This window comes from Panthera uncia (genome assembly GCF_023721935.1).
Source record: "Panthera uncia isolate 11264 chromosome C1 unlocalized genomic scaffold, Puncia_PCG_1.0 HiC_scaffold_4, whole genome shotgun sequence".
NCBI classification, from domain to species: domain Eukaryota; kingdom Metazoa; phylum Chordata; class Mammalia; order Carnivora; family Felidae; genus Panthera; species Panthera uncia.
In genome coordinates, this window is record NW_026057585.1 from 89853980 (window position 1) to 89868106 (window position 14127).

General features: G+C 48.9%; 1 protein-coding gene across 1 annotated transcript; it reads left to right on the plus strand.

The window, feature by feature from the left end:
- Nucleotides 1-5365: 5365 nt before the first annotated feature.
- MUL1 (mitochondrial E3 ubiquitin protein ligase 1) lies at nt 5366-13520 on the plus strand. The gene is made up of 4 exons (XM_049617924.1): nt 5366-5653; nt 9523-9610; nt 10019-10139; nt 11544-13520. The coding sequence occupies exons 1-4, from the start codon at nt 5534-5536 to the stop codon at nt 12271-12273; spliced, it is 1059 nt and encodes a 352-aa protein (XP_049473881.1). The 5' UTR covers nt 5366-5533; the 3' UTR covers nt 12274-13520.
- The last annotated feature ends 607 nt before the right edge of the window (nt 13521-14127 follow it).

Sequence of the window (14127 nt, forward strand, 5' to 3'; positions counted from 1 at the left end):
CGCTTAGCATAATACCCTCTAGTCCCATCCATGTAGTTGTAAATGGCAAGATTTCATTCTTTTTGATTGCTGAGTAATACTCCACTGTGTATATATAATACACACACACCCACACACACACACACACCACATCTTCTTTATCCATTCATCTGTCGATGGACATTTGGGCTCTTTCCATACTTTGGCTATTGTCGATAGTGCTGCTGTAAACATTGGGGTGCATGTGCCCCTTGGAAACAGCATACCTGTATCCTTTGGATAAACACCTAGTAGTGCAATTGCTGGGTCGTAGGGTAGTTCTATTTTTAATGTTTTGAGGAACCTCCATATTGTTTTCCAGAGTGGTTGCACCAATTTGCATTCCTACCAGCAGTGCAAAAGAGATCCTCTTTCTCCACATCCTCGCCAACATCTATTGTTGCTTAAGTTGTTCATGTCAGCCCTTCTGACAGGTGTGGGGTGGTATCTTATTGTGGTTTTGATTCGTATTTCCCTGATGATGAGTGATGTTGACCATTTTTTCATGTGTCGATTGGCCATCTGGATGTCTTCTTTGGAGAAGTGTCTATTCATGTCTTTCGCCCATTTCTTCACTGGATTATTTGTTTTTTGGGTGTTGAGTTTGATAAGTTCTTTATAGATTTTGGATACTAACCCTTTATCTGATATGTCATTTGCAAATATCTTCTCCCATTCTGTCGGTTGCCTTTTAGTTTTGCTGATTGTTTCCTTTGCTGTGCAGAAGCTTTTTACTTTGATGAGGTCCCAGTAGTTCATTTTTGCTTTTGTTTCCCTTGCCTCCAGAGTCATGTTGAGTAAGAAGTTGCTGCGGCCAAGATCAAAGAGGTTTCTGCCTGCTTTCTCCTCGAGGATTTTGATGCCTTCCTGTCTTACATTTAGGTCTTTTCATCCATTTTGAGTTTATTTTTGTGTCTGGTGCAACAAAGTGGTCCAGGTTCATTCTTCTGCATGTTGCTGTCCAGTTTTTCCAGCACCACTTGCTGAAGAGACTGTCTTTACTCCATTGGATATTCTTTCCTGCTTTGTCAAAGATTAGTTGGCTATACGTTTGTGGGTCCATTTCTGGGTTCTCTATTCTGTTCCATTGGTCTGAGTGTCTGTTCTTGTGCCAGTACCATACTGTCTTGATGATTACAGCTTTGTAGTATAGATTGAAGCCCGGGATTTTGATGCCTCCAGTATTTGGTTTTCTTTTTCAAGATTGCTTTAGCTACTCGGGGTCTTGTCTGGTTCCATAGAAATTTTAGGATTGTTTGTCCTATCTCTGCAAAGAATGCTGGTGTCATTTTGATAGGGATTGCTGCCCCATGTTTTCTACTAGATCAACATATTTCCTTTTTGCCATGGCTGTTGGGAAGCTCACAGTCAAGGATGGTGTCCAATTGTAACGATTAACTCATTCTAGGGGCCTAGTAACAGGTCGTTTCTTGCTTCCTTTAGCTGATTTTTGTTATTGATTGATTGCCTTTTAAAAATTGTTTATTTATTTATTTTTGAGACAGAAAAAGAGAGTGAGCGAAGAGGGCAGAGGAAGAGGGAGAATCTCAAGCAGGTTGCGTGCTGTCAGTACAGAGCCCGATGCTGGGCTCGAACCCATGAACTCTGAGATCATGACCTGAGCTAAAACCAAGAGTCAACGCTCAACTGACTGAGCCACCCAGGTGCCCCTAATTGATTGATTTCTATATTTGTTTTTAATTTATCTGTTCTTTGGTATGTTCTATCTTAGGAAGTCATCTCAGATTCTTTACCCAAACAGGTGCAGTTTCAATCATCGTGAAAAGAAGAAAAAGTCTCCTGTACTCTGCGAGAGGTTAGGGGGCATGCCCTGTACATTATCCTCATGTCCCACCGTATCTGGGAGAGTACATAGCATGCAGAAAATGCTCATTAAAAATATGCTAAATACATTATATAATTCCTAATACTTATGATGTTCGTGGCTCTCCCCATGGAAAGTTCTGTAAGGACACTGAATGACAATCGGATGTGAATCTTTTCTATTTTCTGTCTCCTGTGGCACCTGTCTGGGAACATCAGTGCAGCGGCTAAGATGCCAGTTTTCCTTTTATTTGGTGCCTGGACTCTGCTAAATGCCTCACTGGACGGACAGCCTAAGAGGCTCACAGAGAACTGTTGCTCCTCTGAGAGAAAATCAATGACAAAAGTCTGGTACTCAGTGTTTCCAGTGGTGGCAGTGTCCTTGGTAACCCATCTGTCTCAGGTTTGCCCCCCAACTCCCACCTCCCAGAGTCTCCGCCTGGTGCGTTATGAACTTAACTCACTCTCTTGAAATCAGAGGCTCATCTTTACCTCGTGATTCATTGAGGACAGCCATTCTGAGCTGGGAATGGCTCCCTCGGGACATCTGGCAGCAGCCAAAACTGCCCATCTCTCAATCGTTCCTAACAAGATCCACATCATGCACATTTCAAAATGGCCCAATAGGACTGTGCTCAGCATGGCTAATGAAGGATTTTAGCCTTTGGCAAAGAAATGGCAGGGTTGGTTAAAATCAAACTGTTTCGTTTAAGACTGATGGTCTTTTAACAAGCTCCCAAGGAACCCATGAAAGCGTCTGTAGAATAAAGCAAATAATCAGAACCCATAAACAAGGACCCTTTAGTGGAGATGCCACACCTGTTTGCGTTTTTACATTCCCTTTTTTGTTCTTCCCCCTGCTGTGTGCTAAGGATATAGGGATTTTGATGATGAAAAAGAAAAAAAAACCCAAAACCAGATTAGATCACGTGCTGCTGGTTCTCAGCCAGCTTTACTAGATTGCATCTCCCAAATGAAGAAGTTGAAATTTTTGTTTTGACATTTAGGAGCCTACAGGACCTGACTGCCACCTTCCTTTTTAATTACTTGCTCCCCGTTCTCTGTCATCACGTGTCCTGGGCTCGGGCTGTCCCAGCCGGCTCTTGGTAGCTTTGCACTTTTTGCTAATCTTCCTTCCTCTGCATGAAGTCTTTCCTACTCCCACCTCCCCACTCCACCCTCCGTCATGTTTACAGAACTCAAATTCCTTCCCTAGTGAGGAGAGGAAGCTGCACCTCCCTATGTGGGCGGAGTTTTGGTTGCCCTAATTCCATTGGGCCCGGATAGCAGATAACTGTCCATTTCTGCTTCTCCCCAAGACCCTACACTGCCAGAGGGCAGAGGCTGGGTATATACGGTTGTATCTTCTAGTGCCCAGCCAGAGCCTTGGATGCAGGAGGCTCTCATAATCATGGGTTGTGGAGCGGCGTGTTCTTCTTGTTCTTTTTAAAATTAAGTTTTATTAGTTCAAAACATGCCATACGTTTTCATGCTCAAAAGGTACAAAAGAGTCAAAAGTCACCCTGTTCTCTAGCCACCAGATTCCTTTCTATGTAAACAACCAATATCATCAGCTTTTTATGAATCTTTCTAGATATATGTAAACATATATATTTCCCCCTCCTTTTTAAAAAAGTTTATTTATTTTGAGAGAGAGAGAGAGAGCACATGCGCAAGTGGGGGAGGAACAAAGAGAGAGAGAGAATCCTAAGCAGGCTTCATGCTATCAGTGCAGAGACCAACATGGGGCTTGAACACACAAACTGTAAGATCATGACCTAGCTGAGATTAAGAGTAGGATGCTTAACTGACTGAGTCACCCGGGCACTCCCTCCCTCCTTTTTAAAATAAATGGGATCATACTTAAACAGGTTTGCACTTGGCGTTTTCACATTACTATGCTCATATACACCTACTTAAAAAATTTTTTTAATGTTTATTTTTTAGAGAGACAGAGACGGACAGAGCATGAGCGGGGCAGGTGCAGAATGAGAGAGGGTGAGACAGAATCCGAAGCAGGCTCCAGGCTCTGAGCTGTCAGCACAGAGCCTGACGCGGGGGTCGAACTCACAAGCCGTGAGATCATGACCTGAGTCGAAGTCGGACACTCCGCTGACTGAGCCACCCAGGTGCCCCTCATATACACCTATTTTTAAAACTTACTTAACCAATTAACCATTGATAACGTTGACATTGTCTTTATTCTTGTTATTAAAAACAATGCTGCAATGAATAATCGTGTATATTTGCCATGTTCAGATGTGTAAGAATTTATGTAGGGAGAATTTCTGGAGGTGGAATTTCTAGGCCAATGGGTGTGGGCACTTTTACTCTTGATCATCATTGCCTAATTGTTAATTATGAGGAATGTGCGGTTTCACACCCATCAGCAATATATGACAGCCTCTGTCCCTGCACCTTTGCCAACACAATGTGTTATTAACTTTTGGGCAAGTTCCATTAAAAAAATTAAAGTTAGACTTCATTTTAAGTGTATATGCGTGTGACAAATTCACTATCACCTCTTGGATTGAAAATCATCAAAAGTATCTGGGGATGTTAACAATCTGGAGATTCTAACCCCGTGTTCTTGGTTAGACTCCAAGTAATTCTTGGTTGACTCCAAGGATAATTAAGGAATGTGGTCGAAAATGTCATGGATAGCCAATTTCTTTAGTAAAGAGGTTTTATTTTTGTGGCGAAATTTACAGATTTTAGATGCATGTTACATATCAATTTTGACCAGTGGGTACCTTCCTACATTTTCAAGAATTTAAAGCATAACCTGTAGGAGCCAGCTTGATGAACACACGGATGTTTTGGGTAAGATTTTGTGTATCTTCTGATTATTTTAGTTAAGAGATCACTAAAGAGGTCAGAAGATAGTCTGGAAGCTGCTGTATAGTCGTTTTGTGAGGATTAAATGGCATGTCCGTAATACTTTTGTCACAGTAGCCGACACATAACAGGCACTCAACAAAATAGCTGTAATTATTAGTTAACAAATATGTTGTTGTAGGGGTGATGGCAGATTAAAGGGCTACTTTGGTGATATAATCTGCCCTCTTGGAGGTTAAGGGCTCTGGAGTGCGATAAATTCCTCTCTAGCACTCATTAGCAGTGTGACTTTGTGCATATTCCCTAACTTCCCCGGCCTCAGTTTTCGCGTCTGTAAAGTGGAAGAATAAAATCCGAGGCTCAAGGTTTGCCATCAGCTTAAATGTGCAATACTCCTAAGTGCCTGCTAACACTCGTCCTCTTCTTTCTTCTCAATCTACTGATTGGAGCCATCCAAGAACCCATCAAACAACCCAGTAAGCCCAGGAAACCAGACGGATCGAGACCAGGGCGGCGCGAGCACGTCAACTGTGGCCGGTGCGCCGCGCGTCCAAGGGGAAGAAGGGTCCGGAGCGACAAGCCGCCGCCGAGCTCCCCCAAACCATCCCTCTCCTCCCCTCTGCGAAGGAGACCCCGCCGCGGTGCAGGCCGCCGCAGCCGGACGATCACCCCGGCAACGCCGCCTTCCGGTCTGCTCGGCCCCGCCCACTTCCGGTGCCGGCGCGGCGCGTCATCGCCTGGGGACAGAGAGCGGGTCTCGCGAAGGGCGGTGCGGGGGCGCGGTCCCGGGTGGAGGGCGGCGGAACTCCGGGGGCGCGCGGCCTGACCTCGGCGTCGCCGCCGGCACGCGGCCATGGAGAGCGGAGGGCGGCCCTCGCTGGGCCAGTTCATCCTCCTGGGCGCCAGCTCTGTCGTCACCGCCGTCCTGTACTCCGTGTACCGGCAGAAGGCCCAGGTCGCCCAAGAGCTCAAGGTCAGTGCTGGAGCCAGCCTGGCCTCAGCCGGGTCACCCCTGCCCCCGGTCCTGGTGAGCCCACGGTTCGCCTTGGGCCGCTCCAGCGTGGGAAACTTGGCCAAAGGGGAAACCGGCCCTGACAGGTGTCGCTCCGCCAGTCCCTGGAAGAGCTAGGACCAGAATTCGGGTTTCGTAATAACCGTTTCACTGCCCCCTTTCCTCCGAAGCCCCTCTCATTACTCGGAATCTCGATTTCATGACTTTATTCGACAACTATTTGTTGACCACCGACTCTGCTCCAGGCCCTCGGGGACCAAAGTCCCTCCCCTCACGGAGATCGCATTCTGGTACAAGCAGACAGACAGTAACAAGTACATCAGATGGTATGACAGATGGGGAGAAAAATACTACAAAATAATGTGGGGAAGAGAGGAAATGCAATGCTGGAGAAAGGGAGGTTTGCTATTTTAAATAAGGTGACATTTAACAGAGCCCAGGAGGAGGTGAGGGAGACCGTGCAGGTGTCTAGGGGAAGAACAATTCAGATGGAGGCGATAGCAAGTGCAGAAACCCTAGACTTTGCCCATTTATGTAACTACTCAGTTCCTTGCTTCTACAGACTCTTCCTTTTTAATATTTTAGTTATTTTAAAAATAACTCTTCCTTGGGCTGCCCTTTACAGCTTAGCACCTTCTCATCTTTTTTTTTTTTTCATCACGATAATTTTTTGAGGTAGAGAAAATGACAGTTCCCTCCAGATTGCAAAGCAGGAAATTGAGAGTCAGAGGAAAGGTCTTACAGCTGGTCTGGTTGGAACTTAACGTGAGGTCTTTTGATTCCAAGTGTGGGATTTTTTTTTTTTTTTTTTTTTTTTTCCGATTGACCACATTGCTTAATTGTGAATGTCTGGCCCATGAGAGATGGACCTCTTTAGGTCGGAGGCAGGGTCTCATTTGTGCTTTGTCTTTCTTTCCTTCTAGGTTCTAACTCCGTGCTTGACGAGTGATAGATGCTCAGTAAATGTTTGTCGATTCCTTTTGGCTGAAATGTCCCAATATCGCAGTTAGGGCTTAACTTGACATTTATTTGAAGAAGAATTCCTAAACCAGACTCAGCTCATTATCATCATATCGTTTTCAGTGGAATCCCTGCTATCGAGGGGCGTGTTGGAATCCATCTGGAATGAACTGGGTTACCACGCAGTTGGATTTGTGGTGCATATGGCCTCCTCGTGAGATTCCAGCTGCCCAGTTGTTTTTCTGATTATAAATAAGTCACTCCTGAAGTGATTGGCTGGGAGTGTAACTGATAACTTCACTCGCTGCCTCTCAAAGTCAGAAATCAGGTTGGCATCAGGCTGGCTGAATGTGGGAGCTTTGAAACCGTGAACTCTCCAGGATCCGTTTTCGAAAAGTCTTGCCAGTTAGTTCCCAAATGAGGATGAAAAAGCCCCTTCCTGGAAAGAGTCGGGATTCCTAACATTTTAGAGTCTATTCTCTTGATCAGACTGCAAAACTTCCAGAGGAGGTTTGAGTCTTATCCTTGTGGATCTCTCATGGCGATGGGAATACATACTGCATGCCTGCTATGTGCCCGTCCCTGGGCTAGGCTCTCCCACACCTTAAGCTTCATTTAGTACACCTAAAACTCCGGTGAGATTTTTCTCCCCAGGTTTTTAAAAAGTTTTTTAATGTTTACTTATATTTTGAGAGAGAGAGAGGGAGATGGAGGGGCAGAGAGATAGAAACAGAGTCTGAAGCAGGCCCCAGGCTCTGAGCTGTCAGCACAGAGCCCAATGCGGGGCTCGAACTCACGAGCTGTGAGACCATGACCTGAGCTGAAGTCGGGCGCTTAACTGGCGGAGCCACCCAGGCGCCCCATTTTCTCCCCAGTTTTTTGAAAGTTTTGGAAAGGGAGACTCAGGTAAATTAAGTTGCTCAAAGTCATAGCAGATACACTGGAGCTTGATTCAACCCCAGGTCTTTCTGACCCTTTTCCCACTCATCTTTAAAAAAAATTCTAGGGGCGCCAGGTGGCTCAGCGGGTTAAGCGTCCGACTTCGGCTCAGGTCATCATCTCACGGGTCCGTGAGTTGGAGCCCCGCGTCGGGCTCTGTGCTGACAGCTCAGAGCCTGGGGCCTGTTTTGGATTCTGTGTCTCCTCCTGTCTCTCTCCTCCCCCGTTCATGCTCTGTCTCTTCTCAAAAATAAATAAACGTTAAAAAAAAAAAATTAAAAAAAATCTAACTGGCCATTCTGTGGTGGATACTTTCCCAGTTGTGTGACTTCAAGCAAATCACTTCACCTCTCTGAGCCTCCGTTTCCTTGTCTGTAGTTGGGGATAATAATGTCTACTGTATAGGGATACATGAACGTATGCACCTAAAGTGTCTAGCTTAGTGCCTGGTGTATACAGCTGACCTTGGAACAACATGGGTTTGAACTGTCCGGGTCCACTTATCCGCAGATTTTTTTCCGATAAATACAGGACGGCAAATGTATTTTCTCTTAACGATTTTTTAAAAAAATACTTTTTTTTTTCTCTAGCTTGCTTTAGTACAGGAATACAGTGTAAAATACGTATACAAAAATATGTATTGGTTGACTGCTTATGTTATCAGTAAGGCTTCTCGTCAAAGTAGGCTATGAATAGTTAAGTTATATACAGATTTTCAAGTGTGGGGGGGCATTGGTACCCCTAACCCCTGCATTGTTCAAGGGTCAACTGTAGTGGGTCTGAGTGGTTATTCTCTAATGTATTCATCAGACACCTATTGGGCGCCTGCTATGGGTCAGGCACTGTTCTCGCCACTAGGGGGGGGACAGCAGTGAACAAGACAAGCAAGGTCCCATCTCCCAGAGTTGAATAGTCCGGGGGAGGGAGACAGATAACAAACAAGTCGATAGACTGTAAGCGTGAGTTGCTAGGCTGCTATTTGTATTATCCTCACAGGGTAGGTGGTTAATAAGTTTGTATTGACGTGGCTCCTGTCGTTTACTGTATAGCACTAGCCTCACCTTACAGTGACCTCAGAGTGCCAAGTCCCCCCTCACTCCCAGAGGCTTTACTTGCCTGGCCTCTTCAGATTTGTTGGCGGTGATATGCCGCAAGTAGGGAGTGTCCTTCCTTCATCCCTGAACGCCCAGCGCCCAGCACAGTGCCTGGCGCATGGATGCTCAGGACACGGTCATTGATTTTATTAATTTTGTCTTGTTTGTGATGCAGCGGGCGCCAGGCGTGGTGGGTCCCCACGCACGGTAGGTCGGAGGCCGAACGGAAGGAGGGGTGGCAGGAGTAGGGAGGTGGCAGTGGCGGTCACCGTGCTCGCCTGCTTGTCCAGGGGTAGGACGGCGAACGGGAAAGTGGGAGAATAGCGCCAGCAAACAGAGCCTCACCCTGCAAAGTGAAGGCTCCCCTTTCCTGCCATGCGTAACGGGGAGCACGGATGGAGACCTGCTCAGAGACCCCGCTGCCTGGGCCACTGCCACGCGTCTGGCACCCGTTTAGGTGCTTTACACGTAAGCCCTTTGGATGCGCAGTTCGGTGTTGTCAGGAAGAGATTAAATCATGGTCAGTCTATGGTATGAAAGCTGATAAGTACCTTTGCTGTTTTCACCAAAAGAAGTTAAAACGCAAAGGAGGGTGTATTTCCAATAACAGGAGAAAGAATGTCCACGGCACCCCGGTCTCTAGATGGCACACGCCTGGTTATGTGGTACAACTTCTGGGACACAGCTTGGGGATGTGGTTCTCCACGCGCTCCTTCCTGCCTGATTTCCTCATTCTCCCGACATGAGACAAGCAAACAGTCATTTTCTTGTTTGGCCTTTAGGTTTGATAGAACGCGCAGTACTCATCAGTCAGCGTAATATGTTGTTTGCATTTAGGGAGCGAAAAGAATCCACTTGGGTGAAGACTTGAAGAGCATTCTTTCAGAAGCTCCAGGAAAATGTGTGCCTTATGCAGTTATTGAAGGTATGTTTATTTATTGGCAAAATTAAAAACTTCCTCTTCTAAAAGTTTGATAAAAATCTTGGCTGACATTGAGGGCCTTTTGTAGCCTTGGGGCAGTGGTCCAGAACTTGGGCTTCAGGGTCAGAAAGACCTGGGTTTTTGCTGTGTGATCCTGGGGGCAACCACCGAACCTTTCTGAACCTCCCTTGCCCCATCTGTAAGGGAATTCCTCCCTTACAGGGCTGTTGTAAAGCTGAAATGAGGGATCCTTGTAAAGTGCTTTAGCAGAGCGCCCGCAAAACATAACCTGCCGTGATAATCATTTTCATCATTTTGATTAATTAAGCTCAAACCAGACAAAATGTAAATCACCGTAAAAGGAGAGGGCGGAAGAATTCTTCAGAAGGTGAATAATTCGTTTCCGTTTAGGAGCTGTCCGATCGGTTAAAGAAACGCTTAACAGCCAGTTCGTGGAGAATTGCAAGGGAGTGATTCAGCGGCTGACCCTGCAGGAGCACAAGATGGTGTGGAATCGAACCACCCACCTCTGGTACGCATCCCCTCTCGCCTCGCCACCCCTCACGGTTGGTCGGCTCAGACGCTGGTGTCCCACACAGACCAGTTTCTTCATGCTGACAGCGTGCTCAGACCTCTTCCATCAGAGTCCCCGAGGCATCTTGTTCAAATGCAGGTTCCTGGGCTGCGTTCCAGACCTACTGAGCCAGCATTCGCACTGTGGGGGGCGTGGAATCTGTTGGTATGCCCACTGAGTTTGAGAACCACCGATTTATGGCGTGGGTTCATGAATTCAGCATCTATTGCAACAGTTTTGTGCCATCACACAGACAACCGTTTTTCCAACTGACCTAGTTTTTTGTGTGGTGTTGTTTTGTTCTGTATTTTGTTTTTTATCGTGGTAAGAGCGCGTAACGTGAGATCTACCCTTCTGGCACGTTTGGGAGCGTGGCGGGCAGTGCTGTTACAGCACATCTCCAGACTTTCTTCACCTCGTATAACTGAAACTTTATACCCATTGGACAACAACTCCCGTTTTCTTCTTCCCCAGCCCCCGGTGACCACAATCTGCTCTCTGTTTCTGAGCGTGACCTTTTCAGATCGTCGTGTACGTGGAATCATGCAGCGTTTGTCTTTCTGCTGAGTGGCCCAGTTCGCTCAGCATGACGTGCTCTAGGCTCATCCCTGTTGTCGTCACAGACGGCAGAGTGTCCGTCTTTTCTGTGGCCGAGTGATGTCCCACTGTGTGCGTGTCACGTTTTCTTTAACCACTCAGCCGCTGACGGGCACCCAGGTTGTTTCCGTGTCTTGGCTCCCATGACCAACGCTGCAGGCAACAGGGGAGTGCAGCTACCTCTTTGAGATCCTGATCCCAGTTCTTTGGGATGTAACCCCAGAGGGTTGGGATTGCCGGATCATATGGTAGTTTTTGTTTGTTTGTTTGTTTTTTAATGTTTGTTTATCTCGTGAGAGAGAGAGAGAGAGAGTGCATGCAAGCGGGGGAGGGGCAGAGAAGGGGCGACAGAGGATCCCAAGCGGACTCTGTGCTGACAGCAGAGAGCCCGACGCAGGGCTGGAACTCATGAGCCGTGAGGTCATGACCTGAGTCGAAGTCAGATGCTTAGCTGACTGAGCCACCTGGGCACCTTTGTCGTAGTTCTATTTTTAATTTTTTTAAAGAAATCGGATATTTGAATGTGGCAAAGAGAAATAAATGGCAGAGGTGACCTGTGACAGTGTTTATTGCCCACTGGTATTGCCCGAGAACCTAAAAAATTGAGCTTCCCTATTTTGAGGTACACGGATAGTAGCGATTTGTGTGTATTCTTCTAGGTATTTCAAACTTTATCCTGTCCTGGCATTTCGGCCATCCCGTCTCTGCCTGGGCATGAAGTGTTTGCTGTCCTTCATTTTATCTTGGGCTCTCTTGCTGTCTTAGGAATGACTGCTCAAAGATCATTCACCAGAGGACCAATACGGTGCCCTTTGACCTGGTACCCCACGAGGACAGCGTGGACATGGCCGTGCGAGTGCTGAAGCCCCTGGACTCCCAGGATCTGGGCCTGGAGACTGTGTACGAGAAGTTCCACCCCTCCATCCAGTCCTTCACTGATGTCATCGGCCACTATATCAGCGGCGAGCGGCCCAAAGGCATCCAGGAGACCGAGGAGATGCTGAAGGTTGGGGCCACGCTCACGGGGGTCGGCGAGCTGGTCCTGGACAACAACTCCGTCCGCCTGCAGCCCCCCAAGCAGGGCATGCAGTACTATCTAAGCAGCCAGGACTTTGACAGCCTGCTGCAGAGGCAGGAGTCGAGCGTCAGGCTCTGGAAGGTCCTGACGCTGGTCTTCGGCTTTGCCACATGCGCGGCCCTCTTCTTCGTCCTCCGAAAGCACTATCTGCAGCGGCAGGAGCGGCTGCGCCTCAGGCAGATGGAGAAGGAGTTCCAGGAGCACGAGGCCCAGCTGCTGAGCCGCGCCAAGCCTGAGGACAGGGAGAGTCTGAAGAGCGCCTGCGTCGTGTGTCTGAGCAACTTCAAGTCCTGCGTCTTTCTGGAGTGTGGGCACGTTTGTTCCTGTGCCGAGTGCTACCGCGCCTTGCCGGAGCCCAAGAGGTGCCCCATCTGCAGACAGGAGATCACCCGGGTGATTCCCTTGTTCAACAGCTAACAGTCTGGAAGCCCCACAGGTAGACGTGAAGGGACCCCCCCTCCCCCCAACCTTCTCAGGAATTTTCGTCTTGAGGCCTTTAGCAGAGCAGTGATGGGGGCAGCTGTTAACCCAGGTACGACCGAGGGAGGGGACTGGGGGAGTCCGATCTCACGCCTCTAGCACTAGATGATGCCTTTCCACCCTGAGGGGGACCCTTCCAGCACTGCCTCAGAATCCCAGCCCCACCCTGGCTGGGTGTGGTGGCCTTGCATTCCTTCCTGGAACCTGAGGAGTGTGCGTGTGACTGACAGCACCTCATCACTCAAGGGCCCGAGCCAGTGACCTCTGGCTCTTCTGTTCCGGTGTCTTCTGGTCCTTTCTGGGGAATTGCTCGTTCCTGTGGACTTCAGCCTTGAGTGACTCAGCCAGCAGGGAGGCAGAAGTCGGGCTCTGGGTGCGGTGTATGTCTGGAGGAGCTGCCTCTGAAGAGACTCTCAGTCTTGCTTGTACCCCAGGAGGAAGCCAGGCTGGCCGCGTCACTCGTGTCCCTTTCCCTCACCGGCTTACCTCTTAGATGTGTGCACATGTGTCTCAGGACGGAAGAGAGTGAAGTCTGGCATTTGCCTTCTACCTAAAAGATGGGAACTGGTCGGCAAGCTGAAGAGCGGTCACTTGAAGGGACAGTTGCGCTGTCTTGCGGTCCCTGGTGGTGAAGACGGCAGCTTGGCCGTGGCCCTTCCGGTGATCTAAAGGCAGGGCCGTCAGAGCGCTCCTCCGGCCCTGGTTGGGCCCTTCCGAGACCTGAGGGGGCCGAGGGCTGGCTCCAGCTCTCCCGGCCTGAGATCAGCTGGAAAGGCATCGCCACCTGAAGGAAGCGGTAAGGCCTCTGCAGCCCCGGCCTCCCGGCCGTCTCCGCTTCCCTCCAAGGCTGTCACCGAGGACAAGCAGCCAGCCAGCACCCTGAGCACAGAGCCTTTTCCAGGGTCCCGCCTCCTCACGTGGGAAAGTTAACATCCCGTGGGTGTAATCACATCGCCCCCTCTGGATTGCCGTTCACCCCCTCACCTGCCAGACGAGGAGGGGAACCTCTCACCCCCTCCGGGGAGTCACAGTCTTGTACACAGCTCTTCTCTCCCTTCCCTGGCTCTGAACATCCATCCCCATCCTCCTCTTGTGTGGGGGCGGTGGGGGTGCTCTCAGGGGGCTGACTCCAGTTCTATGCAGCATCCAGTGTGGACAGCACAAATTAAACACGTTACAACCAAGTGTTAGCCTGTTGCTTTGTCAACAAAAGTTCGATGGTTGGGCTGAGGCTTGCCCGAGATGGAATGGAATCCCGCCGCGGTGGGATGATCTAGGGACCTCAAGGTCTCTGTGTGTATCTTCTTTCTCTGTAGAGAGGTGGCTGGGGGCTCCCACGCACAGGTGGTGTGCAGCTTGGGGAGGCGGAGGCCTGGGGGAGGGCGTTCCGGAGGCCAGTCTGTAGGTGGCGCTGGCCTCACTGAGACAGCCAGTCTTTGAAGAAGTCCTGACCAGAGGGGCAGTGAGACCTTGGGACAGCCTTGGGGGGCTGGAGGATAGCGGGGAGGAAACTGACGTTCAGAGTGTTGTACTCTGTGCTCTTTCAAGCTTTAATTTCAAGGCAGGTTAATCCTCACAAAACCTGCAGGCTCTCATGGCATCTCTCACAGTCAAGGAACTAGCCCAAGAGGGGAAGTTCACTGGGCTGGGGGCTTGCAGCTGGTAGGTGCTGGCTCTACATTTAAACTGCCAAGATGTTTTCAAAGCCCCCTCCTGCTGTGGCAGTGGGGCTGGCTAATTTCCTCCGTGTGCGGGAATATCCCACAAGGTATTGCTCCCATGTTAGCGGAG

Coding starts and splice junctions, on each gene's coding strand:
- MUL1 (XM_049617924.1), top strand. CDS start 5,534: ATGGAGAGCGGAGGGCGGCCCTCGCTGGGCCAGTTCATCCTCCTGGGC. Junction 5,654..9,522: donor AGGTCGCCCAAGAGCTCAAG/GTCAGTGCTGGA, acceptor GTTTGCATTTAG/GGAGCGAAAAGAATCCACTT. Junction 10,140..11,543: donor AATCGAACCACCCACCTCTG/GTACGCATCCCC, acceptor TTGCTGTCTTAG/GAATGACTGCTCAAAGATCA.